The sequence below is a fragment of the Penicillium canescens genome (assembly GCF_028828765.1).
Source record: "Penicillium canescens strain IBT 15451 chromosome Unknown utg000002l_segment0_segment0, whole genome shotgun sequence".
Taxonomy (NCBI): domain Eukaryota; kingdom Fungi; phylum Ascomycota; class Eurotiomycetes; order Eurotiales; family Aspergillaceae; genus Penicillium; species Penicillium canescens.
This window is the reverse complement of record NW_026703964.1, coordinates 224,766-250,039: the sequence shown is the minus strand read 5'-3', so window position 1 is coordinate 250,039 and position 25,274 is coordinate 224,766. Positions and strand designations below refer to the sequence as shown.

General features: G+C 48.3%; 11 protein-coding genes across 11 annotated transcripts; 6 read left to right on the top strand and 5 right to left on the bottom strand.

Moving 5' to 3' along the window:
• Window positions 1–420: 420 nt before the first annotated feature.
• N7446_001276 (uncharacterized protein) lies at window positions 421–1,138 on the top strand (the record flags this gene model as incomplete). The annotated part of the gene is made up of 4 exons (XM_058510025.1): window positions 421–453; window positions 507–581; window positions 748–1,021; window positions 1,071–1,138. 4 exons carry the CDS (start codon window positions 421–423, stop codon window positions 1,136–1,138), a joined length of 450 nt encoding a protein of 149 aa, XP_058375561.1.
• A 250-nt stretch (window positions 1,139–1,388) lies between these two features.
• Window positions 1,389–2,615, top strand: N7446_001275 (RNA-binding signal recognition particle subunit SEC65). Its single transcript, XM_058510024.1, has 2 exons — window positions 1,389–1,941; window positions 2,013–2,615. The coding sequence occupies exons 1-2, from the start codon at window positions 1,485–1,487 to the stop codon at window positions 2,387–2,389; spliced, it is 834 nt and encodes a 277-aa protein (XP_058375560.1). The 5' UTR covers window positions 1,389–1,484; the 3' UTR covers window positions 2,390–2,615.
• A 187-nt stretch (window positions 2,616–2,802) lies between these two features.
• N7446_001274 (WD40 repeat domain-containing protein) lies at window positions 2,803–4,158 on the top strand (the record flags this gene model as incomplete). Its single annotated transcript, XM_058510023.1, has 3 exons — window positions 2,803–2,840; window positions 2,887–3,049; window positions 3,103–4,158. The coding sequence occupies 3 exons, from the start codon at window positions 2,803–2,805 to the stop codon at window positions 4,156–4,158; spliced, it is 1,257 nt and encodes a 418-aa protein (XP_058375559.1).
• A 92-nt stretch (window positions 4,159–4,250) lies between these two features.
• Window positions 4,251–5,628, bottom strand: N7446_001273 (uncharacterized protein; the record flags this gene model as incomplete). The annotated part of the gene is made up of 3 exons (XM_058510022.1): window positions 4,251–5,013; window positions 5,064–5,141; window positions 5,195–5,628. 3 exons carry the CDS (start codon window positions 5,626–5,628, stop codon window positions 4,251–4,253), a joined length of 1,275 nt encoding a protein of 424 aa, XP_058375558.1.
• Window positions 5,629–6,769: 1,141 nt separating this feature from the next.
• Window positions 6,770–8,181, top strand: N7446_001272 (uncharacterized protein; the record flags this gene model as incomplete). The annotated part of the gene is made up of 2 exons (XM_058510021.1): window positions 6,770–6,881; window positions 6,941–8,181. The coding sequence occupies 2 exons, from the start codon at window positions 6,770–6,772 to the stop codon at window positions 8,179–8,181; spliced, it is 1,353 nt and encodes a 450-aa protein (XP_058375557.1).
• Window positions 8,182–8,611: 430 nt separating this feature from the next.
• On the bottom strand, window positions 8,612–9,932 carry sur2 (sphingosine hydroxylase; the record flags this gene model as incomplete). Its single annotated transcript, XM_058510020.1, has 2 exons — window positions 8,612–9,189; window positions 9,242–9,932. 2 exons carry the CDS (start codon window positions 9,930–9,932, stop codon window positions 8,612–8,614), a joined length of 1,269 nt encoding a protein of 422 aa, XP_058375556.1.
• A 544-nt stretch (window positions 9,933–10,476) lies between these two features.
• Window positions 10,477–11,329, top strand: N7446_001270 (translationally-controlled tumor protein; the record flags this gene model as incomplete). The annotated part of the gene is made up of 3 exons (XM_058510019.1): window positions 10,477–10,697; window positions 10,748–11,030; window positions 11,088–11,329. Exons 1-3 carry the CDS (start codon window positions 10,683–10,685, stop codon window positions 11,327–11,329), a joined length of 540 nt encoding a protein of 179 aa, XP_058375555.1. The 5' UTR covers window positions 10,477–10,682.
• A 616-nt stretch (window positions 11,330–11,945) lies between these two features.
• On the bottom strand, window positions 11,946–15,673 carry N7446_001269 (putative C6 transcription factor; the record flags this gene model as incomplete). The annotated part of the gene is made up of 9 exons (XM_058510018.1): window positions 11,946–13,020; window positions 13,072–13,098; window positions 13,150–13,239; window positions 13,289–13,359; window positions 13,408–13,730; window positions 13,780–14,794; window positions 14,852–14,891; window positions 14,939–15,477; window positions 15,530–15,673. The coding sequence occupies 9 exons, from the start codon at window positions 15,671–15,673 to the stop codon at window positions 11,946–11,948; spliced, it is 3,324 nt and encodes a 1,107-aa protein (XP_058375554.1).
• A 1,633-nt stretch (window positions 15,674–17,306) lies between these two features.
• Window positions 17,307–18,006, bottom strand: N7446_001268 (uncharacterized protein; the record flags this gene model as incomplete). Its single annotated transcript, XM_058510017.1, has 2 exons — window positions 17,307–17,717; window positions 17,929–18,006. 2 exons carry the CDS (start codon window positions 18,004–18,006, stop codon window positions 17,307–17,309), a joined length of 489 nt encoding a protein of 162 aa, XP_058375553.1.
• A 281-nt stretch (window positions 18,007–18,287) lies between these two features.
• Window positions 18,288–19,492, bottom strand: N7446_001267 (uncharacterized protein; the record flags this gene model as incomplete). The annotated part of the gene is made up of 3 exons (XM_058510016.1): window positions 19,372–19,492; window positions 18,882–19,254; window positions 18,288–18,702 (listed from the first exon to the last, which is right to left on the bottom strand). The coding sequence occupies exons 2-3, from the start codon at window positions 19,121–19,123 to the stop codon at window positions 18,288–18,290; spliced, it is 657 nt and encodes a 218-aa protein (XP_058375552.1). The 5' UTR covers window positions 19,124–19,254; window positions 19,372–19,492.
• A 1,396-nt stretch (window positions 19,493–20,888) lies between these two features.
• Window positions 20,889–23,467, top strand: N7446_001266 (uncharacterized protein; the record flags this gene model as incomplete). Its single annotated transcript, XM_058510015.1, has 5 exons — window positions 20,889–21,084; window positions 21,132–22,110; window positions 22,159–22,435; window positions 22,483–22,600; window positions 22,656–23,467. The coding sequence occupies 5 exons, from the start codon at window positions 20,889–20,891 to the stop codon at window positions 23,465–23,467; spliced, it is 2,382 nt and encodes a 793-aa protein (XP_058375551.1).
• Between the last annotated feature and the right edge of the window lie 1,807 nt (window positions 23,468–25,274).

Here is a 25,274-nt window from a genome sequence, read left to right as displayed (position 1 = left end):
TCGCCCAGGAGACAATAGATAAGTGCAACTCTTTATTGCCCTAATTGCCAGAAAGACATTGACCGAGCCCTCACCAGTATGATTTCATAACTCTTACTCCTTTTTACGATAGTTGCCAGGTTCTCTACTGCTCTCTGTCCCTTGGCGCGGGATGTGCTAAGTGACAACGCCCCCGAAATCTCCCATGAGAAATTGAACGACATCCTGAAACGGATCAAAGAGCACGTTCCCTAGGAGGGAACTCATCGGGTAGAGAAACGTGATTGGGGGTTTGATGCTGAGCCCCAGCTCCTTGATGTTACCGGAGACAATACATGGCAGGCCCCAGGTCCGGATGATATGTGAGAGAAGACATCTACGGTATCATGGCTACGGAATTGCATCCCAACTTTTGCAGCCGTGGTCCTTGTCCCGGTCTCAATGCCTTCGCCAACCACGGATATTATGATAGGCGTACAATGTAAAAGCTCCATGATTCTCAAATCATTAAGGCTGATAACTACGAGGTCGGCGTTGTTGGTCCCCTGGAAGGAGCAATAGGTCCCAACGAGGCCTACGGACTTGCGCTCAGGTTTGGGGAGGTGAGCTTAGTAGTACTATGCACACTAAACTAGAGAAGAATTCTGACAGCACAAAGCCTATTACCTGATGGAGATGTTAGCCTATATTCCGGGCTACGGAACGGATTCCTGACAACTGGTACCGCCGACACCGTGGAATTGGACTATTCGCGACGGATCTCTAAAGTATCAAAACAGTGCCAGATCCTGTGCTTGTCGGGGGAACACTGGCACCGTAAACTCCTTCACCGGTGTAGATCAGGGTAACATTACCGGCGGTGCGTACAACATCTTCGGCTTGCTCAACCCTAAGAGGTGCTCATGCTTCTTCTACCAACTCATTCTCGCTGTCGTGCCGGATTTTCCGAGGAGCCGCTTGCTCGAAGATCCCCTCAGTCCGGCTTTGAATCTGTTGTCCGACAAGTTGAAACCATTCATTGATCCGGAGTGTGCAAAGATCGGTAAGTTTGATCTTAAAAGTATACAGTTCCTTGCTAATGTGCGTAACAGCCAACATCAACGACAGTTTTGCTGCCCAATTTCCTGGCGTTGCCCTGGAAACCAATAATCGCCAGTAATAGACAGGAGAGAGTGTTGTAATGTAACACTCTTAACTCTTTTTTCTCTTTTTTGCTTAACATACACAGTGTTTGGGCTATGGTTTGGAGATCATATAGTCGATAGTTGACATGCCGCTCGCTTAAACTTGGACAATGACATTTTCAATAAGATGTAGTTAGTATGAAACTGGAACAACACGTGTAACACGCATGGAAAGAAACTGTAGAGATTCCAACGTAGCCAAGTTAGAAGTGATATCGCGGAACTCCCAAGGCGGTCACTCGCCCCCCTCCGCACACAACTTTCGATTCTGCCACTGGCCACGATCTTCCCCAGACATCAGTTTCAATCAATTCAGCCAACATGTCGCACGCTCGCGTTGAGGAAGTCTCTGACTCCGACCCTGAGGAGGTCGCCCCCGAATACGACAGCGACAGCGACCTCCCCGCCAATGCCATCATCTCGCCCGCAAACATCGCAAACCGGGCCCCAGCACCCCAACCGCAAGCTCAACCCCAGATGCAAATGCCTCAAATGCAAGCCCCCGAACCACAGCGCGAGATCCCAAGACACTTCTCATGCCTGTACCCCGTTTACTTCGACAAGACCCGATCGCGTGCCGAGGGCCGCAAAGTGGGCGCTGAGCTTGCGGTGGAAAATCCTCTTGCTAGAGATATTGTCGATGCTGTTCAGATGCTTGGTTTGAATGCTGGCTTGGAGCCGGAGAAGCTGCATCCTAAGGATTGGGCGAACCCCGGTCGTGTGCGTGTGCAGGTTAAGAATGAGGATGGGCAGCTGGCCAACTCCAAGATCAAGAACAGTACGTGGCCAATTACCCATGAATTGGAAAACATTTTTGCGTGGGAAGATATGCTGACTTTATTCGCTTAGAGCACCACCTTTACATTCTCGTTGCGCAGTACCTCAAGGCCCACCCGACCACCGATCAGTCCCCTTACCGGTTACGCATCCGTGGTCTGCCCATGCCTGAGAAGCTTCCCGCTGCCCCGGCCGCCCCGCGGGGTTGGAAGATCGGAAAGATCCTGCCGATTCATTCCCCCGCCTACAGCGGCGGTGGCGTCAGCGATAACCCGCTCAAGGATGCGATGGCCGAGATGCAGAACATGCAGGGAATGCCTGGTATGCCTTCTATGCCTGGAATGCCAGATCTGAGCATGTTGGGTCTGGGTGGCGGCGAGCCTGCAGGGCCAAGCGGTGCTGGCGGCGCCGAAAAGAAAAAGAAGGAAAAGAAGAAGGGCAAGGCGTGATTCGGCATTTCGGTTCTTTTTCTGTGTTCCACTTGCATTGTACGGCGATGGGCGTTGCTTCTTTTCACTTTTATATTTTATGCACCCGAGGATACTTATTCCTTGATACCACAGATCTGCGATCTGACCATTGGGGTTCTATATACTCCGCTGGTGCACATCAGAGCCGATCTTGTACATTCATAAATCCATGCCCAACAGACATTCTATTTGTAGATCATGGTAGCCCATAAATACTAGAAACCCCTTCGCCACAAAGTGTTTGCTTTGCCTGCCCAACCTCCTGTACATCAGCCTCCCCAACCACAGACAAGGACAAAGCTATTGACTGCAAGGGGCTGTAGATTATATCACCAGTATCAACACGTCGCGTCCCTGGAAATCACATTCCCTTGACATCAATCTGAAACATCATGAGCCAACTTCTTACTCCCAGACAAGCAGGAGAACTGTAAGAGCCTTGATATTCCCATGAGTACTGTCTAACCCTCATCTAGTCACAAAGCCATTATCGCATACCTATCATCGATCAACGTGAAGAGCACAGCTATATTACAAGAAGAACTCTTCATCGATGGAACTTTCGAAGATGCCACTCGCAAGAAGTACGAGGGGCTATTAGAACGCAAGTGGACGTCCATCATGCGCTTGAACAGGCGGGTGCGATATCTCTTCATACGCCTGATCCAGAATGCATATTGACATAAATATAGATACAAGAGTTGGAAGCCACCAATGAAAAGCTAGAGACTCAACTCCAATCCGCTGGGACTGTCAGGTCCCATCATGACTCGACCAACTGGCTCCCAGATGCCCAGCCAAGACATGCGCTCCAATCTCATCGAGACGGCATCACATGTATGGCTTTTCACCCGGTCTATTCATCCCTGGCATCTGGATCTGAAGACTGTACCATCAAGATCTGGGACTGGGAGTATGGCCAGTTGGAGCGAACGCTCAAAGGTCACAGACGACCAGTTCTGGGACTGGACTATGGAGGCCCCAAGGACCAGATACGACTGGCGTCTTGCTCGAGTGATCTCACCATCAAGATCTGGGATCCGAGCAATGAGTATGCTAATGTTCGCACGCTGTGTGGCCATGACCATTCTGTTTCTGCTGTGCGGTTCTTGACTCCGAATGGGAACTTGTTGGTTTCTGCTAGTCGGGATGCGTCGATTCGCATTTGGGATATGTTGACTGGGTATTGCGTCAGGACAATAGACTCGCAGGGTGAGTGGATCAGAGACATTGCACCATCTCTAGATGGGCGCTATGTTGTCTCTGCGGGCAATGATCGAGCGGCTACCATCTGGGAAGTTTCGTCGGGAGATGCTGTGGCACGGTTATTGGGGCACGAGAACAAGATTGAATGCTGTGTTGTTGCGCCAACTGCAAGCCATGAGTATCTTGCTACTTTGGGGCCGAAGAAGTCGCACGAAGAAGGGTTGTTTGTTGCAACTGGGTCTAGGGACAGTACCATCAAGTTGTGGAATGAAAGAGGGCAGCTCATAAAGACATTGGCAGGCCATGATACTTGGATTCGAGGGCTGGCTTTCCATGGAAAGTATCTGCTTAGTGTCAGTGACGATAAAACCATTCGATGCTGGGATTTGTCCCAAGATGGGCGGTTGGTGAAGACGGTCAGAGGAACCTCTACGCAGTTCTTGAGCTGTATTCGTTGGGGCCCTAGTTTATTACGGTCTGGAGGAACTTCTCATGTGCTTGCGATTGGCAGTGCAGACTCTAATGTGCGGGTCTGGATGTGACAAAGCTGGGAGTTTGGGGTAAATGTGTTTACTAGAAGAGTGTCACTGTGTACCTAATACCGAAATAACTTATGGCTCGAGACTTTTATCACTCAGTGTTTCTGCGTATATGTAAGTCCTTCAGGCGATTCTCCATTTCTGTACTGCCAAAGCCGGCTAAAATCCTTCACACGAAGTACTCCGTCTATGCCGTTTGTTTGCATTTGCTGGCTCAATGCAGTAAGGAAACCCTTGTCTCGGGCTATAGGTCGATACTTGACTCTATGCGAAGAATCAGGGTATGAATTGATCCCAGAGGCACATGGCTCGACCTCCATATCCATGAACTGGTTAGACTCAAGCACTCTGTGATCAGGGCCCAGGGTAAACATGTTGTCCAAGTAATGCTGATTTAGTAGATGACCCGAGCTTGGACGAACAAACAAGCGGCCCATGAATCGATTTGGAATGTCCGCGAAGTGAAGCACGCCTCCCAAGGCCACAATATCAGCTGCATTAGCGTAGTGTTCAATGTAGCCGACTGGGTTTCCATGTTGATGCGCAAGATCGGTCGTTGAGTCTATGTCAGGCCTTGCCAACTTCGTCCACCGGGGAGCGTTGAAGTGATTTGCAGCAGATCCAAATGTGAAAATCTCTAACCGACAGAGGAGATCATGGGGCAATTCATCCAAAAGCCAATCCATGACGAGTCCTCCTTCGATGCCGCCTTGGCTGTGAAGAAGCAGGACCACTTTGTCACATTCCGGGTTTAACAAAGCCTGCTTTATCAAGGCATATGAGTCTCGGATATCACCCGTGGCATAGGAAAAGTCTCGCTGAATGAGACACTCAATCATATCAAAGACAATACCGGCGCTATATTTCTGTTAGTATTTTGTCCTTTCTCTAGATCAAATATCACTTACGTGCGGTTATGTATACCGATTATCCTTCTCCCAAAGGTGCTGGATAGTTGATCAACATTCATCTGAGCCCATCGACATCTATATTGAAGTGAGCCAACGAGCAAAAGAAACTGCCAAAAAGAGTAACTCACCCAGCTGCAATCCCATTTATGTAGAACCAACACTCCCGGTCATGACACGGCCGTTCAGCCACAGGCACTTGTGACACCAGAATTCGCCGAAAACCATTCAGCCCAACCATGACAATCACATAGTTGATTAACAGTGCACCAGTGAAATACGCCAGAATCCAAAGAGCGGGGATCATGAATAGGAACATGACTGGCAGCGATACCAGAATCGCAACCTGGTAAATCATAAGAAATATGTGTATCACCACAATGAACCCGTTGCGCAACGACGGATAGAACTCATCCCACGGACCGGTGCGACCTAGATGCAGGGGCAGGAAGATCCCTGGTAGCGCCCAGATCTTGTCGACGAAGAGAACCAAGTCGCTCCATAGTAATCTCGCAGGTGATGCGGTATAGGGCAATGGTGTACCCTCCTCACCTGGGCAGGTCATAGTGAAACGTCGCCAGGAGACTGTGACACTGAGTGACGAGACAGCGAGACAGTGAGACAGTTGATTTCGAGGTAACCTAATTCTCTGTCATGTGATTCTATTGTGACGCATCTTCCCATGTGATCGAAGATTACTCTACGGAGTACACTTCGAACATATCAAGTATATTCCACTATTACTTGACTGTTTACTGATTTGAGCTCATCTATAGTTCCAAACAGAGTAAGCCTTTGGGGCTGTGTTATAAGCTTATCATAGGTCTGCATTCCAGCCGTGGCTTGGCCCTCCGCTATGATCTTATACTGATAAGGAAATGTTGAGCTATATCTCTAGTGCTATGCAAAAAGCTCGCTTAATGGCACTTTAAGATATCGAATGTATGTGTTCAATTTCATTGATCTTTGTTAGATATGGTACAGCGCCTACAGATCAACTGTTGACAAGGGCAAGTGTCTAACAAGGCAATGCCTGTTGACATTGATTGCTATGTAAACCCACGTAACAAGTTTCATGATTCTCCGTTTGCGTTCGAGATGTATGCTTTATTCATGACTGTTTGGTCTCAAATCGTAGTCTACAGATCGTTCTCAAATCAAGTATTGGATGGACATGGGAGTAAAAGGTGTTTTCATGTCCGTGATATATTGGTCAAGACATTGATACTACGAAAACAAGGGCACCGACACTAGTTATCCGATAAAACTGTTAAACAGGCTCTTTCAGGCTTCGAGTTAATAACAATGGCGTTTCATGGACTTCTTTTTTCTCGACTATTTCCACTAAGCCACTGCCAGAAGGTCCTCTGTCGGTTGAGTTAATAACAAAGAAACAATGTCCAAGGAAGCAAAGAGCCATATAATGCCATCAATGGCTTTGTCCGTTAGACAAAAAAAGATCAGAAGGAACCATATTTGTCTCCTTGGGACTAAACAATTTGTGCAAGCTGCCAAAGATTTACCACAGATGAAAGAACATCTTTGTAGTGCCCGTAATTGATAGATAAATAGCAGGTCCAAGCCCGATATCTCTTCCTCTACCATCAAAAAAATACCAAGTTTTACCAAGCTAGAACAATACATTTCCAAAACTCAGACTCCCATGGCTAAGTTTCGCGTTCCCGACTACTTCAAGGGCCGCGCCGATGCGACCCTTCCACCCAACCCGAACGATGAAGACAGGCACGGTAAGGACGGACATCGAAGACATTCAGTCAGTGGTCATGGACCCCGGTCCTCAGGAAGTAGACACCCGCGGTATGTCACTGACCTGACAAAAGAAGAACTGAGAAAGCTGATAAATATCTTTCATACAGATACAACTAGGAAGCATGATGAATCCACCAAGAAGAAAATCGCCGACCTGCCTAAGCGGGTACGCCGTGAACGCTTTGCGAGTTCGAATAAAGACATGTGCCGACTGCACTATGGAGTCAATTCGGATGTCATTTGCGATATCTTGAAATTGATTAAGAGGGAGGTCGAGTACCACATGCGCAGGTATGACCGGTACCCGCACCTGCTGAGACCGCTTGATCAACTCATTTTATCGAAGTTGCGCGGCACCAAGGGGATGTGGACAAAAGAGCGTAGCGCAGGTTTCTGGCCCTATCAGGAGAACTGCTGTCATGCGTGCATGGTGGCTCGAGTCACTAATGATAAGAATTTTTTACGCAATATTCGTGTTTCCCTTATAGCTCGAACGCCAACCCGCAAGTGTCACAATCCGCGCAGACTCATGACGTTTGTGGATTATTCCATAGGCCAATTTCCTGAGTTTGTCGATGAGTTATTTGGCACGTCCAGCCAGTTTGCGTTCATCTTGAAGGACACCCGCAAGAAGTGTATCAAGGCATGGTACAATGATCCCGACAACAAAGGCAGGAGAAGCGGACGACCAAGGCACGGTAGTGGTCACCCTAGGAGGTCGGATAGTAAGTATGACCTAAGGAAGGGTTATGTCCAGGCACCGCCAGAAATTGCATCGCGTCACCCTTCCCAACAGTATGATTCAGGAGGCCCGTCTTCAATTAGACGCGCTGAAACAAACATTGGGGCGCACAGCATGCATCAAGGGAGCTCGACCCGGCCGAAAAATTCCAGTTCTTCACGTCGGAGGCAAGACTCCGTAGTTCATCGAGATACCTCACGCTCGCGCCATGGCACTAGTTCGGAGGCTGGCCCTAGCAGTTCTCGATCCCATGGGCACAGCACGACGGAGCTCCGCCGGAAGCGTGTCCCATCACCGCCACCAAGCTCTGCCATTGGACCTCGAGATGAAGTAGATAAGCTGATTGATATGTATCGAAACATGGGAACGAATCCGTACAAACGAAGAGAGGAGCGTTTGGCAACAGGCCACAATGATCGTCAAGTTTCCAACTCGGTCGAGGTGCCGGTAGCCCATCAGTACACCGCATCTGAGTATACTCCGTCGGTCTATTCTGAGGAAAGCGAGTGGGTTGACGAGGAAATTGTGGATTGGGAGGCTCATGAAAGGCATATGTCAAAGTACGAGTCTGACGCGATGACCGTCTGGTCTATGGTGTGTGGCTAGGCGAATAAGAGGTGAAGAGTTGATGTTCACTCTCGAGGTCTTCTTGTCTTGTTTTCCATATCTACTGGGATTATCGCCCAGGTGGAATAATTTGTCTTTTTCTGCGTTTATCTGCTCGTTAGTTCTTGTTTTTTGTTTTCCCTTTTCCCTTTGTTCCTAGTAACTTTTTGCAAATCGAATTATCTCACACAACACCAATGAAGAACCAATGTAGATGGCAAATGAATAGACATTATTGACAGTAGCTCGTAAAGCAAACCATGTACAAAGCACTGACAAGCACATTCTGAAGGTATTAATACATTGGGATCCAAAACCCCTTATACAAAAATGACGGAAAGCCCCATAGTCTGGCGGAGACGACCAGCAGCTCCAGGAACGGGATTGGGGATGCATAAAAAAGTGACACGTGCTTCATTTCATGACGGCTTTAGTTGTGGAGAACACTTCCAGGAACCCCATGACTTGGGCCCTTGAGACTATCGACAGTCTTTCGGCGCAGACGGGTGCGGGTGGCGGGCCCCTCGGGCGAGACAATCACGCGCTCGTGTTCGCGTTCCTCTGTAACCGTCACAGCAGGAGCGGCTTCAGGTGTCTGGGTAACATCAAAGTCCACCTGCTTTTGGGCATTCTCACGGGCTCTCTCGTAACGCAGCTTAACCTCGCCAGTCCACTGGGTGCCAAGAAGACGATCCCAAAAGATGAAGAAAGGCTGGGAGAAATTGGTCTTGATACCCCAGCTTTGGTGGTGGATGTCATGGTAAGCGGCGTTGTTGGAGGTGAAATGCTGCAATGGATCCCAGGGGAAGGCATAGCCACAGTGATCATCGACAGTCTTGATAGTCGAGAAGGTGAAGAACCACATGGCCTGGCGGTTAGTCATGCCGGAAACCAAGAATCCAATTCCAGTGCCAGCCGTGTCCAATAGGAATCCCTCAACCGGGTGGTTGTAGAGAGCACCGAAGGCATATGGAACATAGAGACGGTGATGACGGGAGTGAAAGGTCACTGTGGCCGTTAGATAAGAGATAAGTAATAGTCTTCGAATGATTAAACCCACCATACAACCACCGGTTCAAATGCATGGCCCGGTGGAGGAAGTACTGCCAAGTATCCACGATAGAGACGGCAAGCATAAACTGCAGAGCCGGCACGAAGTACCAGTAGATGAAGCCTGCAACTGCAAGTTCCCAGCCCATGAAAGCGGGGGCGAGAACTTCAGCTCCATTCTCGAGAATCTGCGACTGTGTCGCACTTGGGTAGGAACCACCGGCCAAAGCTCCGGCGAGAATCGTGTGGCCGCTTTGGGACATAGACTTGGCAAGGCCAACCGCATCCACTCCAACAAGAGCCAACAATGATGGGAGGGCCTTCTGGGCAATCCGCAATCGCTGTGCCCACACGGCCACATCGTGCTCCTCTCTTCCAACAGTCTCCTCCGCATCGAAATATACTACCGCAAGACCTGCCACGGTCTGGATGATTTGTTGCAATACGACATCACGAACAACTTCCCACCGAGTCACGCGATTCCGCTTCAAGACCTCTGCGGGGGTGTGGAGTCGGTATTCAACAAAGTATTCATTAACATCCAGATAGTGATAGATCATGGACATGCCCCAATAGGCGATGATGGGTAAGAGCAACGCAAGAACGTTATCGGGAATCGGATCAAGCAGGTTCTCTCGCGTTTTGAGTGTATAGGTTGGCAAAGGAGGGAGGTCGAACGCGACGGAAGCGTTTACGGCCATGATGGCGGAATATGCCTTAAGCTGGCTAGCGAGGTCGAAGTCGAAGAGGTCTCGAGACGAAGATTGAAAGAGGTGGAGTCAAAAGAAAGCAAAGAGAGTGGATGCCAGCAACTTCCGCGGAAGTCCGGGGCTGACAGGAGCAGCAGGCGCGACACAACGACGCAAAAGTGCCCAACCGAGAATTAGGGAGGCTGTATAAGTGTAAGACAATAAGAATGAAGGAAAGGAAAAGAAGGTGATAAAAAGATAAAAGATCGCGAGTTCGATCAGGAGACGGATGTGACGGGTGGCGCCAGACGGAAACGGACAAGGGTGACAGTACAGAACGATTATCGATGGGTTGTTCAGTGGCAGAGAGGAGCAGATACGGTATGGTATGGTAAAAGATTGATTGCTGACTCAGATCTATAGTTCCCCGGGGGTTGGCAGATCATCCAACGCTCAAAGCACTCAATTTACCGCATTAAAGTACATCAAATTTCACCAGCGAAAGGGAGAGAAAGTAATTGAAACCAATCCCCTCTTTAAAACTATTTGCTTTCCGCCTAAAACACCCAAGACACCAACAAATAATAATCAGGCGCTAAGGCGGTGGCCAGACCCCTTTGGGAGAGAAGCAAACAAGCCAAATTCCCCCACTCCGCCACTAAAAAAAACTTCTTCCCCTCCTTTATTTTTCTCTCTTCTTCTTCCAGCGCCAATTTCCCTTCTCTTTCTATTTTTTTTGAGACGTCTCTTCCTACCGCCAAAATGATTATCTACAAGGTATGTTCGCAAGCGCCCCTTGATCACTTTCAATTTAACAATGCATCTAGGATATTGTCTCCGGTGACGAGCTCATCTCCGATACCTTCAACCTCGTTCCCGCCAAGGACTGCGACATCCTGTGGGAGGCTGACTGCCGCAAGTACCTGAAGAAGAAGAACGAGGACTTCGCTCTCGAGGGTGCCAACCCCTCCGCCGAGGACGCCGAGGAGGAGGGTGGTGAGGGTGAGGCCGTCATGGTCCACGATATTGAGGACCAGTTCCGTCTCGTCTGGCTCAAGCCCGAGGAAGGTCTTAAGCCCTCCAAGGAGAGCTACAAGTCTCACCTGAAGGGTATGCTCACCTTTTTCTCCGTCCCCCGTACAGATGGCTAATTCACACTCTTTACAGCCTACATTAAGAAGCTCAACAAGCGTGTCGCCGAGACCAAGTCCGAGGCCGAGCTCAAGGCCTGGCAGGAAAAGGTCAAGGTTGCCATGAAGAAGCTCACCTCCAACTACGACAACTACGATCTCCTCATGGGCGAGTCCATGAACGGTGATGCTATGTACGTCCTCATCGATTTCCGTGAGGATGGTGTCACCCCTTACGCTACCGTCTGGGCCGACGGTCTCCGCGAGGAGAAGGTCTAGATAGTTATGGATCTAATGCAGGCGGCAATAAAAAGAAATGCATCTCACGAACAAATACCCTGCAGGGAAGAGTGAGACTTCCAGACCAGACGCAAAGCAACTACATACCCATCTTGGGTCTGTGTCTGTTCTATAATGCTCTCATGTTCTTTATATCCTGATTGAGTGATCCATTGGGTCAAGAGTTACGCCTCATGAATTCATCATCTACTTACGTCTCCAATTTTGGAGTTCCTACGTACTTTTTTTCGATTCCTTAGCTTTATAGTCCCCTCGGTGTACCCATCATACAGTAAAGTATCAACATACGGTCATTGGGCTTTTCATCATCACCAATGATTGAATCTGACCGAGGATTGCATGATGGAGATAGCCCCAGATACCCCTGATAATCCTTGCCAATCCCCGGAAACTGATCCGGTGGGACCAAACAGCGAACGCATAGACCACAGAGGGCACCCACATGTAGTCTCTATGGTTCGTTATACTACTAAATTTGCGATATAAACATTACGGTGCACAGAGAATTCACATATCATATCACTAAGTATTTAGAAACAACTATAGGTACATAACATTAGCATTACAAGTATGTCAATTATGTCCAAACAACACTCTATGTATAAGTCGTACGATCAGTAGCCCGACCAACCATTCGAGTTCTCCAGACTGCTAGCACCGTTGCCATTCCAGGACGGGGGAAATTCATATCACTCGGGGAAGGTACCAGTGGAAGACCATTGCGATAGATATCGGCCATATCCCCGCTGGAAGAATTATTAGTATTTGATGCGTTCCCAAGGTTGGCAAAGTCAAGACCCGCAACGGGATCTAGTTCCATGAGATCATCTGCTACGGGGAGATGTTGTCCGAAGACCGCATCCCATTGGTCCCAATCGAAGTTGAGGTTGGGATCGACCATGGAAGGTGGGGTAGAGTCGCCTAGAGGCATGGGATTTAGAGGGGATGTATCCATGAAGGGTATGGCGTGTGAAGGGGCGAGGTTTGAAAGTGGCTGTTGGTCTTGCTGTAGGGGGATAGTCGAGGCTGAAGGCGGCTGAGCCTGGATTGGCGGAGACACATCCTGGAATGATGCCAGTTCCGGCGAGGATGAGGGGATATATGGACCAGCTGTAGGGGGTGGCATGGAACTGGGTGTAGATTTCGGATCGTATTGTGTGTTGAAGGAAGGTAAGGGTTTGTCCTGGGGTTTCTGTGAATATCGTAAGGGACTGGGTCGGGGAGAGGTAGAGGTGAGATTCGACAGATTGTGAGAGCGAGTGATGTTATAGAATGTTTTGTTGAAATCGTTGACTTTAGGGTCATGTGCTGACGCAGCCCGAGAAGCTGGTCTTGACACTGCTGGAGATCCAGAATGGGAAGCGTAGAGCGGACCATCAACATGAGGATCACCTGCTGGCGAGGAAACACCGGCTTGGATTTGATCCTGCTCAGTCCACAGCATTTGAGGATTAAGGCCCGCCTTTTGCCAGGCCTTTTGACGAAGGCGACGGATCATATCCCAGGCTTCACGGCCTCCATCCTTTAATGGTCGTTGTGTCGATACACCGTCCTCACCCCCTACGACTCCTCCATCTGGACCAGATAGAGCAAGTATGCGGTCGATTAATGCGCGTGATTTTGATGCCTCGGGGCTATGAGGTCGCTCATACAAATCAATAAGCATGATCCTATACTTCGTTAGTGTGATGGGCGACATAAAGGTAGAAGGTGAATCATACATAGTGGCATGCATAGGTTGATGGTTGCTTGGAAGAAGGTTAGTGTACATATTGGTCAACCTTAAAGAGAGAACTTACCCGGGCCAGCTCCACTGGAATGGCTGGAAATCAGGATCAGTTGCGAGTTGAATGAACTTCTTCATAAACCCATGACAATGTCGAAGTGCACTATAACAATCAGAATATAACCTAAATTTGGAACGGCGTGTCAACGAACCTCTGTCGTGCAGCAGGCCAAATGCGGCTGCGAGCGTTCTTGAGGAAAGGTTGATAGGCAACACAAAAGGCCTTGAACAAGATTAGCAAGGACAACACCATGGAGTTTAGGAAGCGCACCTTGTCAATATACAAAGACAGAATGATTCTGGCCCACTTATGGAAACAAACAAGAACCGGGGAGTGGTATTGTTCTGGACATCCTGTCGGTCCCTCGCCTGGAAGCTCTGTATCAGAGGAGCGACCATCCACAGGGGATTTGGACATGGATAGAGCCCGACCAGAGGTCGAAGAATGGTCAAGAGCGTTGCCCTCTGGAATCCGCTGTATTATTGAATTCAGCTTCAGCTGTAATTCTAATAGTATAGATCGAAGTTCCTCCATGTCCTGCCTAAGAAGAGGCTTGATACCAAGCTGGATTTTCAGTATCCGTCGGACAGCACCTAACGGGATCTATTAGCTGCTGCATCTCGAAAAGGAAATTTAACTCACGGGCCATGGCATATTTCCCCCTTGCAGTGAGGTAGTACACATTGACCATAGATGGCCCGCCGCAAAGGTTGGGATCGTCCGGATTGTCAGGTTGGCGTCCATGAGATGCGACCGATTTCTCATACTGCTCGGCCGCTGGGCTGTCCAACAGTGTATCTTTGATTTCACTGGTCTCGCACACATCCCAGTAGTTTTCGTCACTGACAAGAGGAGGCAAACCACTTGACATCGCAACGACGCCATCCATATGCATAATATGCCACCACAATCGGCGTCGGTATTCTGCCTCGCACGGATTGATGCCAAACTTAGCTGGATCGCGATGTAATCCCATGTTCTGTGCCACCCTCATCGCCAGACTAACAAACAGACTGCTCGTTAAAGGCTCTTCCTCTTTTGAAACGATGGTCTGCACAATGAGATAGGCCGCAAGTCCTTGAAGAGAAGGGCTGCGCGGGAATGATATTTTTGTCAACCAGCGTGTGGCCTCGTCGCTATACATCGTTGAGAGTGCAAAGCGTGAAGATACGTTGAATTCAGCTTTGATTGCTCGAATTGAGATTGTGACCGAGCCGCCATACCAAATGGCATACAACAGTGGTATGAATGATGGACTTGGGCAAGGGTCACCTGAATAGCTGCTGTAGTCATACCAGTTCCAGAAGGAGTTGTAGAGCTTGAGAATAGTGGGAGGGTGGAGAACAGGGCTGATGGCGTGTACGCCAGACATAAATCCTTTGTAAAGAATGTGACTCTGTCTCTTCGTTGGAATATGGTCAAGCATTTCTGGCTCCACCACCTTTTCATTTGTTGACGGTGAATCACCGGATGGAAAGATAATAGATTGCTGGAACGACCGGGACGGGGGTGTCATCGAAGGCGTTGAGCTGCCTACTGACTCCCTCCATGACGGTTGTGTATTGGTAGCTGGGTCTGGCGTTTGCGTGTTTCTTTCTGGAGCTGGCTGATCATGCGAACGATTTTGATCTCTCAGCAATTGATTAAGCTCATTGATCTGGAATATGAGTTAGCTGCAAAGGGTTCACAAGTATAGCATTGATTCATAACATACTTCATCCGAAATATAAGCCCAATACGTGGTGCCGACATATCTGGCCTGGGTCAAAATAGTTCTCGATAAGAATTGAATCCAACCAACCTTGATCTTCCACCATCCTCCAAGCTTAAGTGGCCCAAATTCAGACTACCAACCGGGTCGACCAGATCAGTAGCTCGGCCTGACGGGATCGGGAACTCGTCGCCACTTGATTCTGCCGCGATGCGACGCGGGCTGGCAGGTCGCGATAGTGCTACATTTCCATGCGTATGACTCGGCCGTGGATCGTTCGATGTTGTAGGTTCCACCTTCGTATCGAGGGTCGTGTCTTTCTCGGCTGCAGCTTCCAGGGCTTGGTTCGTTCCGCCAAGACGCTCAATCATCGACATGAGCTTGTCCAATCGTGACTCAATTGCGCGGGGGTCGGATTTGTCGCTTGTTGATGATTCGGCCTGTTTCAAGTGCCCATAAATCGATTGAAGCTCATCGACTCCTTCCTCCAATATTTGTGCATTTTCTCTCCGTCGCTTGACTCCGTGCGTATGCTGAGAGGTGTCACGCGCACCTTCATCCCTTTGCGCCGAAGCATCGTAGATGCACTCGGTGTTATTTTTCACACAGTTTCCACATATCGGATGTCTCTGATAGGCGTAATCCATTAGCTACATCTAAATTCATAGCAGAATCGCATACCTTGTCACATTTGACCTTCCGTCGGCGACAAGTGTGACAGCTGTAGCTCGCGCGATTTCGGGTAATCTGGCGACTAGATTTGGATCGCAAGCCAGGAGGGCTAGAGGAGCCCGGCAAGGGGAAATTGGGTAGACTGGGGTTCATAGTAAGACATCAGGCTTGATGGGGAGTTGGTGTGGAGGAGTGCGGGCGGTATAAACCACAGCGGGGTCCACGGGGGAGATGACATACGACAGAACCACACGGGAATCGCTGGTTACCAAGCAGGATAAAAGGGTGACTTTATGTATACAGGTCAATGACGATCAAATTATTTAGAATTGCGCGAGTATGATTACTATTATATTTTTCCGACCGTATAAAAGGTAGGTAAAAAATAGTAATTTATCCTAGTAAATTAGCAAGTTATAAGTCTATTTTAGGTGACTTCATATAAAATTATGCGAATAGGCATTACCTATAATAGGCCAGGCAATGCCTATAGACAAAAATGGGCGGACCTTCCCTTAGCCCAAACGCCTGAGGCCCATCGTGGACGGCAATAGGCCTTACCTGAAGGCCTATACTTTAAGGCCTATAGACAGGCATTGTCGCAGTCTACCTAGGATAAGCGAAGACACCTATGGGGCCACCCGCCTACATAACGCCATAGCTGACGTGCTCTCGACTAACCTAGTCGAGTAGCGGTATGGCCTAAGGTAACCTATTGTTACAAGTTCGCAACGGGAAAGTTTAGTCGGGACAGGCAAAGTCTGCTTCACAAGCATGAAGAAGCCGATATTGTGCGGCGCACATAGGTGTCTGCTATTCGAGAGCACCAGACGGCTATGCTCTCGATCTATATCAATCTCCTACGAAATTATATCTACAGTCTACCCAACTATTTTTAGTAATAACGCACGCAATTATGAGCTGGTTCTTGGTGGGTATTTTCGGATAATACTGATATTCTGAGCAATAGGGCCAGGACAACGACCTACCAGAACTCAGGCCGCAGATTGACTTACTTTGGTGCCAACTTTGCCATGGCCGCTGATCACCCCTCTTATCATAGCAATCACCCCAGAGATCCAATAGCATTTCCTTTGGAAGGGATCTGCTCGCGAAGGCGAGCCAAATGTGCCGCGAACAAGGCCAGGCTCCAAGCTTCTCATGGGATGGTCCCTGTATACATGAACTGCCGGCGGATGAGGTGGTCAACCATTAAGCTGATACGGTGCCAGCCATAAAAGTACCCTAATTGAAGGCAGGGGGAGCGGATCAGAACATCAATGCGCGTAAGTGAAGCGCACTGAGGGCATTGAGATCAGGGTGGATTATTTTGTGCGCTAAATAAAGCTGCTCGAATTTAACAAGTTGTGACGGCGTGCTTTCTGCGCCCCTGGGCTACTCCAAGTGACTGCTCAGTTTAACCCTCCCGTCTTTTGGCTTGTTGCCATCCGCAGGAAATTGTCGTACTTAATCAATTTGCTGATCCTCTCCTATAAACCTTTGTGGCTGATTCTGGCGGTCACCGCTGCTTCCAGACTAGCTGTTACCTCGACGTACACAGCCCTTGGGACTGGCTGGCAAGTATGACCCGGAACAGACCAGGCTGGAATTGGCCAAGCGGAGTGTTCGAGATTGATATCCGCACCCGCATCGAGGAGCAAATCGACGATCTCAGAATGACCCATCTCCATCGCTATTTGCACAGCTCTTCCGCAGGAGAAATAGACTGGTATTAAGACGTCTGTCCTTTCAAATTCATGGACAGAAAGAGGCCGGCCACGACCGCCTAACTCATGGTAAGAAAAATGTTGGCATCAGCGCCGTGTGCAAGTAGCAATTTGACCAGAGCGACGTTGCCCAGCCTGGCTGCCCGGATAAGAGGCGGCGTAATATCCTCTGCTCTTAAAAGCTTCAAATCTAGGTAGTCGTAGTCTTGGTATGCCAAGGGTTCTTCCGAAAGAGGTCGATCCGACTCTTCAAAGTCGCAGCAGACACCATGTGTCAGAAGAATGGTAGCGGTTACTGTGTCCTCCTGCTCAATCTCGAGCGCAAGAGCTCTTGTGCGGGCGCGGTCGGTGGTTTTCCGCAGGAGAATCTCAACTAGCACGTTCTTTCTTTTTCTGACTGCCTTAAGCAGAGCTAGTCCGTCTCTTATAGAATGCGTCGAGTCCACGTTAGCACCGTGATCGAAGAAGATCTAATCTTTCGTGCTCAACAGCCCATTCGAGTGGTGTAACAGGCCCTGCGTAAGTCGTATTCGTTAAAAGCTGAGAGTTGGTGGGTGTATGCTCGAAAGTGTAGAACATTTGCGTTCAAGTTTGGACAGTATCCAAGGGTTTGTAAGATCACGCGCTTGCTGTATCTAGCTTCCGATGCAGCCCCGAGTGCGTCCTCTTTCTGGCGCTCACTGGGATGTTCCGTCGCAGGTGGAGGTGGCGGTTTGCGTTGATGATCTGTTTCTTCGGGCTTAGCGGGAGCTTTTTCATCGGTGAAGCGATTTTTGAAATGGAATTCTTAAACTGTCAGATCCCACAGTAGATCCCACCTATCATCCTCTGCACGGGTTAGTAAAGCTTCCCTTTCCGCAGTCCGGCTTTCTCTAACCCGCTGTGGCCAGTCTGCCGACTAATTAAACATCGAAAGCATGTCACTCCAGTCCGTTTCTTTGTACAGAAGTTCTGCAGATTTCCGCGAAAAGACCGTTGTGGCGTCGTGAGACTTGAAAGGGGTCATGATTTTCCGCTGAAGGCATTCAGTCCATTTCAGGCTACGGAAAAAAGCGTTTTGTGGGGTCTTTATCAAGATGCCTGGTTAGAATGTCCTTGACGGTTGACGGCAAACTCTCAGGGAGCTGTAGTCCTTGTCCAATAATTTTATGTCGCCTCTCGTTGTCGTCCTTGCTGTAGATCGGGGGAATGCCAATTAACATCTCATAGAGAATAATCCCCACATCCCACCAATCCACTGCTGGGGAAGCGCTTGCGGCCGTGGAGAAGAATCTCGGGGGCTGGGTACTGTGGTGTCCCAGGTATAGTGCGATCCGTGTCACCGTCCTCCATAATCTGTAGCGATTATAAGCCAAAAGTTCGAGGCTTGCACAGGCTAATGTTGCCTCGGCCGACTTGAAGGCAAATTTGGGCTGTGCAATGAAAGGGTGCTGGATCCCAGAGCGGAGACTGAGGCTGGGTAACATATTGATGCCAGCATCGATCCGGGATCAGCAACATGATCGCAGCTGCAAGAATCCACTGTTTGCATGCCATAGCTTCGACCGGTGTCTTTCTTTCTAACGTATACAGAATCAAATTTCTCAACGTAGACAAGACCAAGATAATCAAGACTACTCTCATTGCAGACAGACCACACATTCTTCGTCTCCAAGGTCGGCATTTCTTCCTTTGAGTACGAAGTCGAAATCGTCAGGGTATCCGTACCATCTTGCACGTCTACGCAATACTCACCACTGTGAGACCCAGGTGCATTTCTCTGAATCAGGAACAGGTTCACGTTAATTAGCCCAAGGGGTATGACCTGGTTTTCATATCCTTCCGATGACATCAATTCATCAAACTTCTTGTCCCCGGCGAACATGGACACAGTCATTTCAGAAGAAGGAGAGGCAGAGACGTCAAACTTCAGTGGCCGTTTCAGTGACCGTTTGAACAATGCCCAAGAAACCGATCTAGGAATTTTCACATACGTCGCCTCTGAAGATACCCGGAACCCCTCATATTCTACGATTGCGTAGAGCCGCCATCAATATCTTGTTTTGAGATCTCGACTTGAGAAGGTATTGCCTTGAGCAGGACTTTCTGAATCTTGTAGGTCCGGGTCATGTGGTAGGTTCATACAATAAGAGGAGCCAAGGTGAACAGTCAGGGCTCCAGATCCGGGCGGCTCGATATCAGACACGGACTCTGTCCCGTTCATGGTACCCTGCTGGTTTCCATCTCCGATGGGAGTCTCAGACATTGGTGCTTGTGGTATTTCACTGTGTACGGGGTATGGAAAGGGAAGGATGTTAAGATTCATATGATATGTATTCCACTGGAGCCTAGACCTGATGGAGGCCCCTGAGCCATTTCCAACCTCGGAATGCGCCTGATGCTTGCTAATATGTGGTAAATGCATACATCTTCACATTACCGGTACAAATGTATTGAAAAAATGTAGACAAAAACTTCATGTGGAAGAGGAACTATCTACAAGCATTTAAGAGAAAGACCAATTATCTGCCAACTACTTCTAACTAGGCGGACGTTGTCATGGACCTGCTCGTGCTCGTCGCTGTCCAAGTCATCGGCACATATTCCGCACCCGACTCCGCAGCGTCTAAGTCCAGCTCTTCATAGAAGGTCTGATACTCCTCCATCTGCTCGGTTGTCCACGTGGGGAAAGCCGGCATGACCAGGGTCTTAATGCTATCTCGCGTGCTCAATGGCACCCAATACTCCGCTTCATCGTCGGCGCTATCATCATGATAGTATTCCACCACATCTTCCTCTATGCCAATGCGCAAGCGCAAGTCTCACTTAATTGGTGGACCAACAGCACCTACATCACCGTTGGGGTCAAATATTCGCTGCGCGCTAAGTCAGTTCTAGGAATTACACTCATTCTATGCTATAAGGCCGACCATTGGTCTATCGTAGAACTAGCGCGTACCGTATCTCTTGAAATCGACAAATAGGACGCTTAAAATGTCGTCAAACCTAGCCGATTTCGGCGCCCAATTCACCGTCACCTAGCGTTGTGGTGGTACCTCAGTAAAGCCTTATTCTTAAGCAACAGCCGCTTATCGCGGAGAGCAGAGAAAGACTTGATTCGGAGATAAATGAACAGCATCAAGTTCTTGAAGGCCATTGTCTCTGAAGCCTTCAGTCCAGGAGGTAGAGGAAACTGTTTTCTTTATATCCGAGTTGGTCGATGCCTATCCAATTCTCTGTGTCTATGTACATATTCCTTATGGCACCTTACCATTTTCATAAAGACCCAGCCATTATCATTTCTAGTTAAGCTTGAGTCATCCATCCAAATAGACGCACATCCCAACTGATGTTCCCTATGCCTAGCGACAGGTAATAGCCATGACATCTCACCTAGAGCTGGAAACAACAACTAGCAGTCTTCACGGCCAAATTCCCTACCTCATCAAAACTCAAAAGCCGATGCAGTTCGGTGTTGTTTCCGTGAAAGGCCGCCACCCCCGCATGCCGATCAACTGTATTTACCCGTCATCAGAGTTACATGGCAGATGTCTCTGTACCATATTATGTGCGGGGAAGTCCGACACGATGAATTGTGATATAAAATGCGCCAGTGTAATGTGAGATTCAGTTAAGCAGAGGATCTTCTCTATCCCTTGATCATGAAGCTTCTCAATCTCACGCTTTACACGCTGTTTGTGTGTATATCCACCACCCAAGCCGTGATATTCAAGCCACAAAATGAGTATAAGAGTTTGACCCACAACAATGCCTCTGTGCCTATTGACCTAAGTTATTACTTTAACAATCGCGCATTTGGACTCAAGCCAAATGATTCTAGTTTCGATGGCTCAGGGAGTGAGTAGCTCGGGCGTATACAAATGGATTAGATTAACTGTCGACAGATTCCTATCCAGCAGATCAAATGCCACCTTCTCAATTTACATACGGGGGCATCTTCTATCGGTTTTCCAACTTCAATGCTTCAGGATATGACAATGTACTAGTACAAGGACAAGAGATTCTTGTCCCAAGATCGAAGTATTTCAGTTACCAGATGCTTGCGGCTTCCGAGACAGGGATGGCATCTGCCTCTATTGAAGCAAAGTATAGTGATGGCAGCACGACATCTGGGCCCCTCTTAGTTCCGGCTTGGTGGAGTTGGCCATATCCTGCTGGTGCAGACCTTTCGTTCGGACATTATTTGACAGAAAATACCACCAATTTCAATCGATCCAATATTTTCCAGACTGTCAACTGGCTCGACTCCTCGAAAGAGCTCGTTTCTCTCTCGCTTCCTAATTCCTCGACTGGTGCGTCAACTGAGCCCGGGGGCGCGTCAGTAAACACAAAACTGCACATCTTTGCGCTGTCAATACTGCCGGTACCCGAATATCAGTCCAATACTCCAAGACTTGAGATTCAATACGCTCGCTCTACGCAAAAGTGGATTGATGGATCCGACAAAGTTCAGATCATTGAAGCCCTTGTCAACAACGTTGGATCTTCCCCCATTACACGAAACAACAGTGTGCGCATCCAAGTTCATTCGCCCGGTCTCGAAACCGTAACTGCTGCTATTATCAAACGACTCGGCCCTGGAGACCAAGCTACAGTTGAGATTGGTGTTCAAAACAGGAAGGGAGTACCCATAAGCAGTGGTCCAGCGACAGTCATTATCAGTGGGCATGATGTAGTCTCGGCGCCATATTCCTTCAATGCAACGTATGGAATTCGCCCATTTGAGGCCAATTATGAGTCGATCTACAGTCATGAATCCCCAAACTGGTACAACAATGCCAAATTTGGTATCTTCATACATTTCGGTGTGTACTCTGTGCCAGGCTGGGGAAACTCTGGTTCTAAAGAAAACTATGCAGAATGGTAAGTCAATAATCTCAAGCAGCTGCGTTCATCTCTCAAAACATAAAGGTATTGGTGGTCCTTGAACACCGCGAATGACCCTACGAATACCTCTGGTTACCATTTGGACAAGTATGGACCGGACGTCGTTTACGATGATTTCATCCACGACTTTACTGTAGATGCATTCTCCCCCAAAGAATGGGTCGATCTATTTTCAGATGCCGGTGCCAAGTATTTTGTGCAAGTTAGCAAGCATCATGAAGGCTATGCTCTTTTCGATCTCCCAGCAAACATCTCCATGAGGACATCTGTAGCCCTCACACCACATCGAAATTTGGTCAAGGTACGGAAGGCGTCCAGTGTCCCATAATATAAAGCTCATCCCTTCAGGAACTATTTGATGCAGCCAAGAAATATCAGCCACATCTGCACCGGGCCGTATACTACTCACTCCCTGAATGGTTTCATCCAGACTACAAGAAATACGGATTTGGCAGTTGGCCAGGAGGTAAGATGTCTATGGTCAACTTCTTCTTGTTCATGTTTGTTTTTGACGCCCTCAGGAAATGCCACCAATCCTTTCACGAACGAGACCTTGCCATATACTGGCTATGTGCCACTGGCAGACTTTATCGACGACAAGATACTGCCTGAGATGAATATTTTGGCGGACCTTGGTACGGAGATCCTGTGGTGTGATATTGGCGGACCCAACAAGACAGCGGAATTCGCATCAGCGTGGTTCAACCGTGCCGCAGAGGAAAACCGACAGGTTGTCATGAATGCTCGATGCGGCCTTCCAGGTGACTTTGATACTCCGGAATATGCTCAGTATAAAAGTGTTCAACGCCGGAAATGGGAAAGCAGTGCTGGCATGGATCCATACAGTTATGGATTCAATCGCGCCACCCCTCTGGCCAGCTATATGAACGCCTCGGCGATAGTCACCACACTGATTGATATTGTGTCTAAGAATGGTAACTTCCTTCTTGACATCGGTCCTATGGCAAATGGGACCATCCTGGACATTGAACAGCAACACCTCCGGGAGGCTGGGAGGTGGATCAAGAGCCATGCTGAAGCTATATACGATACATCTTATTGGTTTGTTGCCCCCGAGGAAGGCGAAAATATCCGATTCACGACTTCACAAGATGCTTTCTATATCCATTGCTTGACAAGGCCAAATAACACGCTCACCTTGTCAAGCCCGATTCCCTGGTTGGAAGGCGACAGCTTAACTGTTGTCGGCGGCCACATGCACGGTACCGAAATCCCATCAATGAAGACAGCGAATGGTAGTGTGGTCCTGTCTGTGAGCAGTGAAGTTGCAAGGGCAGATCAATTTGCATGGGTTTTCAAGATCACTTACTGAACCCTACACACACAGATGAATGTATGCGTCTAAGTGGAAATTAGCTAGGATGGCCACGGATTTGGGACGATGTTGAATCAATGCAGTATTGGTTGTTTTTGGGTCTGCTACCTACTATTTTTGAGACCAATGAATACTTCTGGCGTTCAATCGGGTTTGAATATGAAGCTATTTAAAAGAGGCCAATCTTTGGCTGGACTGATATGAGAAACGAAAGTCGTATAAGCTAACAAAAGGCGCCATCCGCTAGTGGCATGGAGTCGAGTCGTGGGTGGAAAGAACAATGGAAGGTGGTGATCACAGGTTTCTTTGTTCACATCTTTAGTTCTCTTCACCGTCCCTTTCTCTACATCCTGCAGCGCAACCAAAAAAGCAACAGCCCTTCTCTTCGCAAAGAGAAGAGAGCACTCACTATCATGAGTAATTCTCCTCTCTCGCCTCCCGCTCTGCCATCGCCGATAAAAACCCCTCGATGGTCACCCATGGCGGACCCTTCTGTGATCCGTTGGCACGCGCGAGATGACCGTCGCGAAAAGAGAAAAAACATGAGAGATGTGAATCTGAGCATCTCATTGGGCTTGGCCAGTTTATTCCCTATTGGTCTTCTGTTGGCACACTGAGCTGAAGCTAACAATCTTCCCTCGACACAGAAGCTCCGCAACCTCAGCGAGGATCATGACCAGTTCTCCTCGGACAATGAAGAGGTATTTATAACCAACTGCAGCATCGATTTGCGGTCCTATACTGGATATGGCTTATTATATGGCGTATTCATATATTGTGTCCCACGCTAGCATTGCCCCTGCCAATCACTACTATCATTTGGAGATTGCAGAGGCTAATTACTGACAATGATGTTAGGAAAAAACAGTCAAAGAGGAGCTTGAAGTGACCGAGGAGGATCCTGGGTGCGAGGTATCTCTTAATGCTTCTTTGACCATCATGAGTTCTCTATGGCCATCTAGTATCATCAACTAACACGCTCACCGAAGGCGGCAGACGTCGACCCGAGCAGTGTTTCCCAGGTACAGGAAGTTCCGGAAGAGAGTAGGTGACTTCTCAAACACCTCCATATAGACTCGATACTGATGTTTTGGCAGAGACCACTGAGAAGGATGCCTCCCCCAGGAGGAGAAAGTATGAACATTCCATACATTCTCTTGCGCCTTCCATTTGTTTTTGCTTTTATCTAAAAACGGGTAAGGTTGTGGATCTCTTGATGTTTTGTATTTTTCTGGACTGTGAAGTGCTATTTGCTGCCAGCGTTATGTCTTTGCCGGTCAGTTGATGCCTTCACAACGATCAGATTTGATACAAATGGATATTCTCTTTTCCCGTCACTGGCTGGTATTTCTGATCTCAAGCCAAGTTATTTTCTCTGATCTCTTTCTTGATTCTCGTATCTATCACATACTCATCATTCAGAAGACGCATGATTTACATCCAGTTGGACATATAAGAATCGATGGAATATTTAGAGCTCAAACACCCATATCTGGGCACCTTTTAGATGACTTCATATGACTTAATTTAACCCACTTTTCTCTATGTCCATGACCTATATTACGTATAGGGAGCTAAGAAAGGGGCTTAAGTTATAGGCAAAATGTATATTCTTTTGCAAGACCCAGACATTCACCATTGTTGATGAACGAAGACCCAAAAACCTCATAGCAATTAGGAATACTCAACTTTAGAGAAATGGCTAAAGAGAAAGGCAGAATATAACCGGAAGTAAGGGGGAACTCGGCAAAACTGGTAGCGGGGGAAGGGGAAGCAAACCTGGCCTGATGTTATTGCATCACAT

Bases quoted from the DNA above. Each gene is read 5' to 3' on its own strand.
- N7446_001275 (XM_058510024.1), top strand. From the start codon at position 1,485: ATGTCGCACGCTCGCGTTGAGGAAGTCTCTGACTCCGACCCTGAGGAG. The intron at 1,942-2,012 runs GTACGTGGCCAA...TTATTCGCTTAG, and splicing joins CAACTCCAAGATCAAGAACA to AGCACCACCTTTACATTCTC.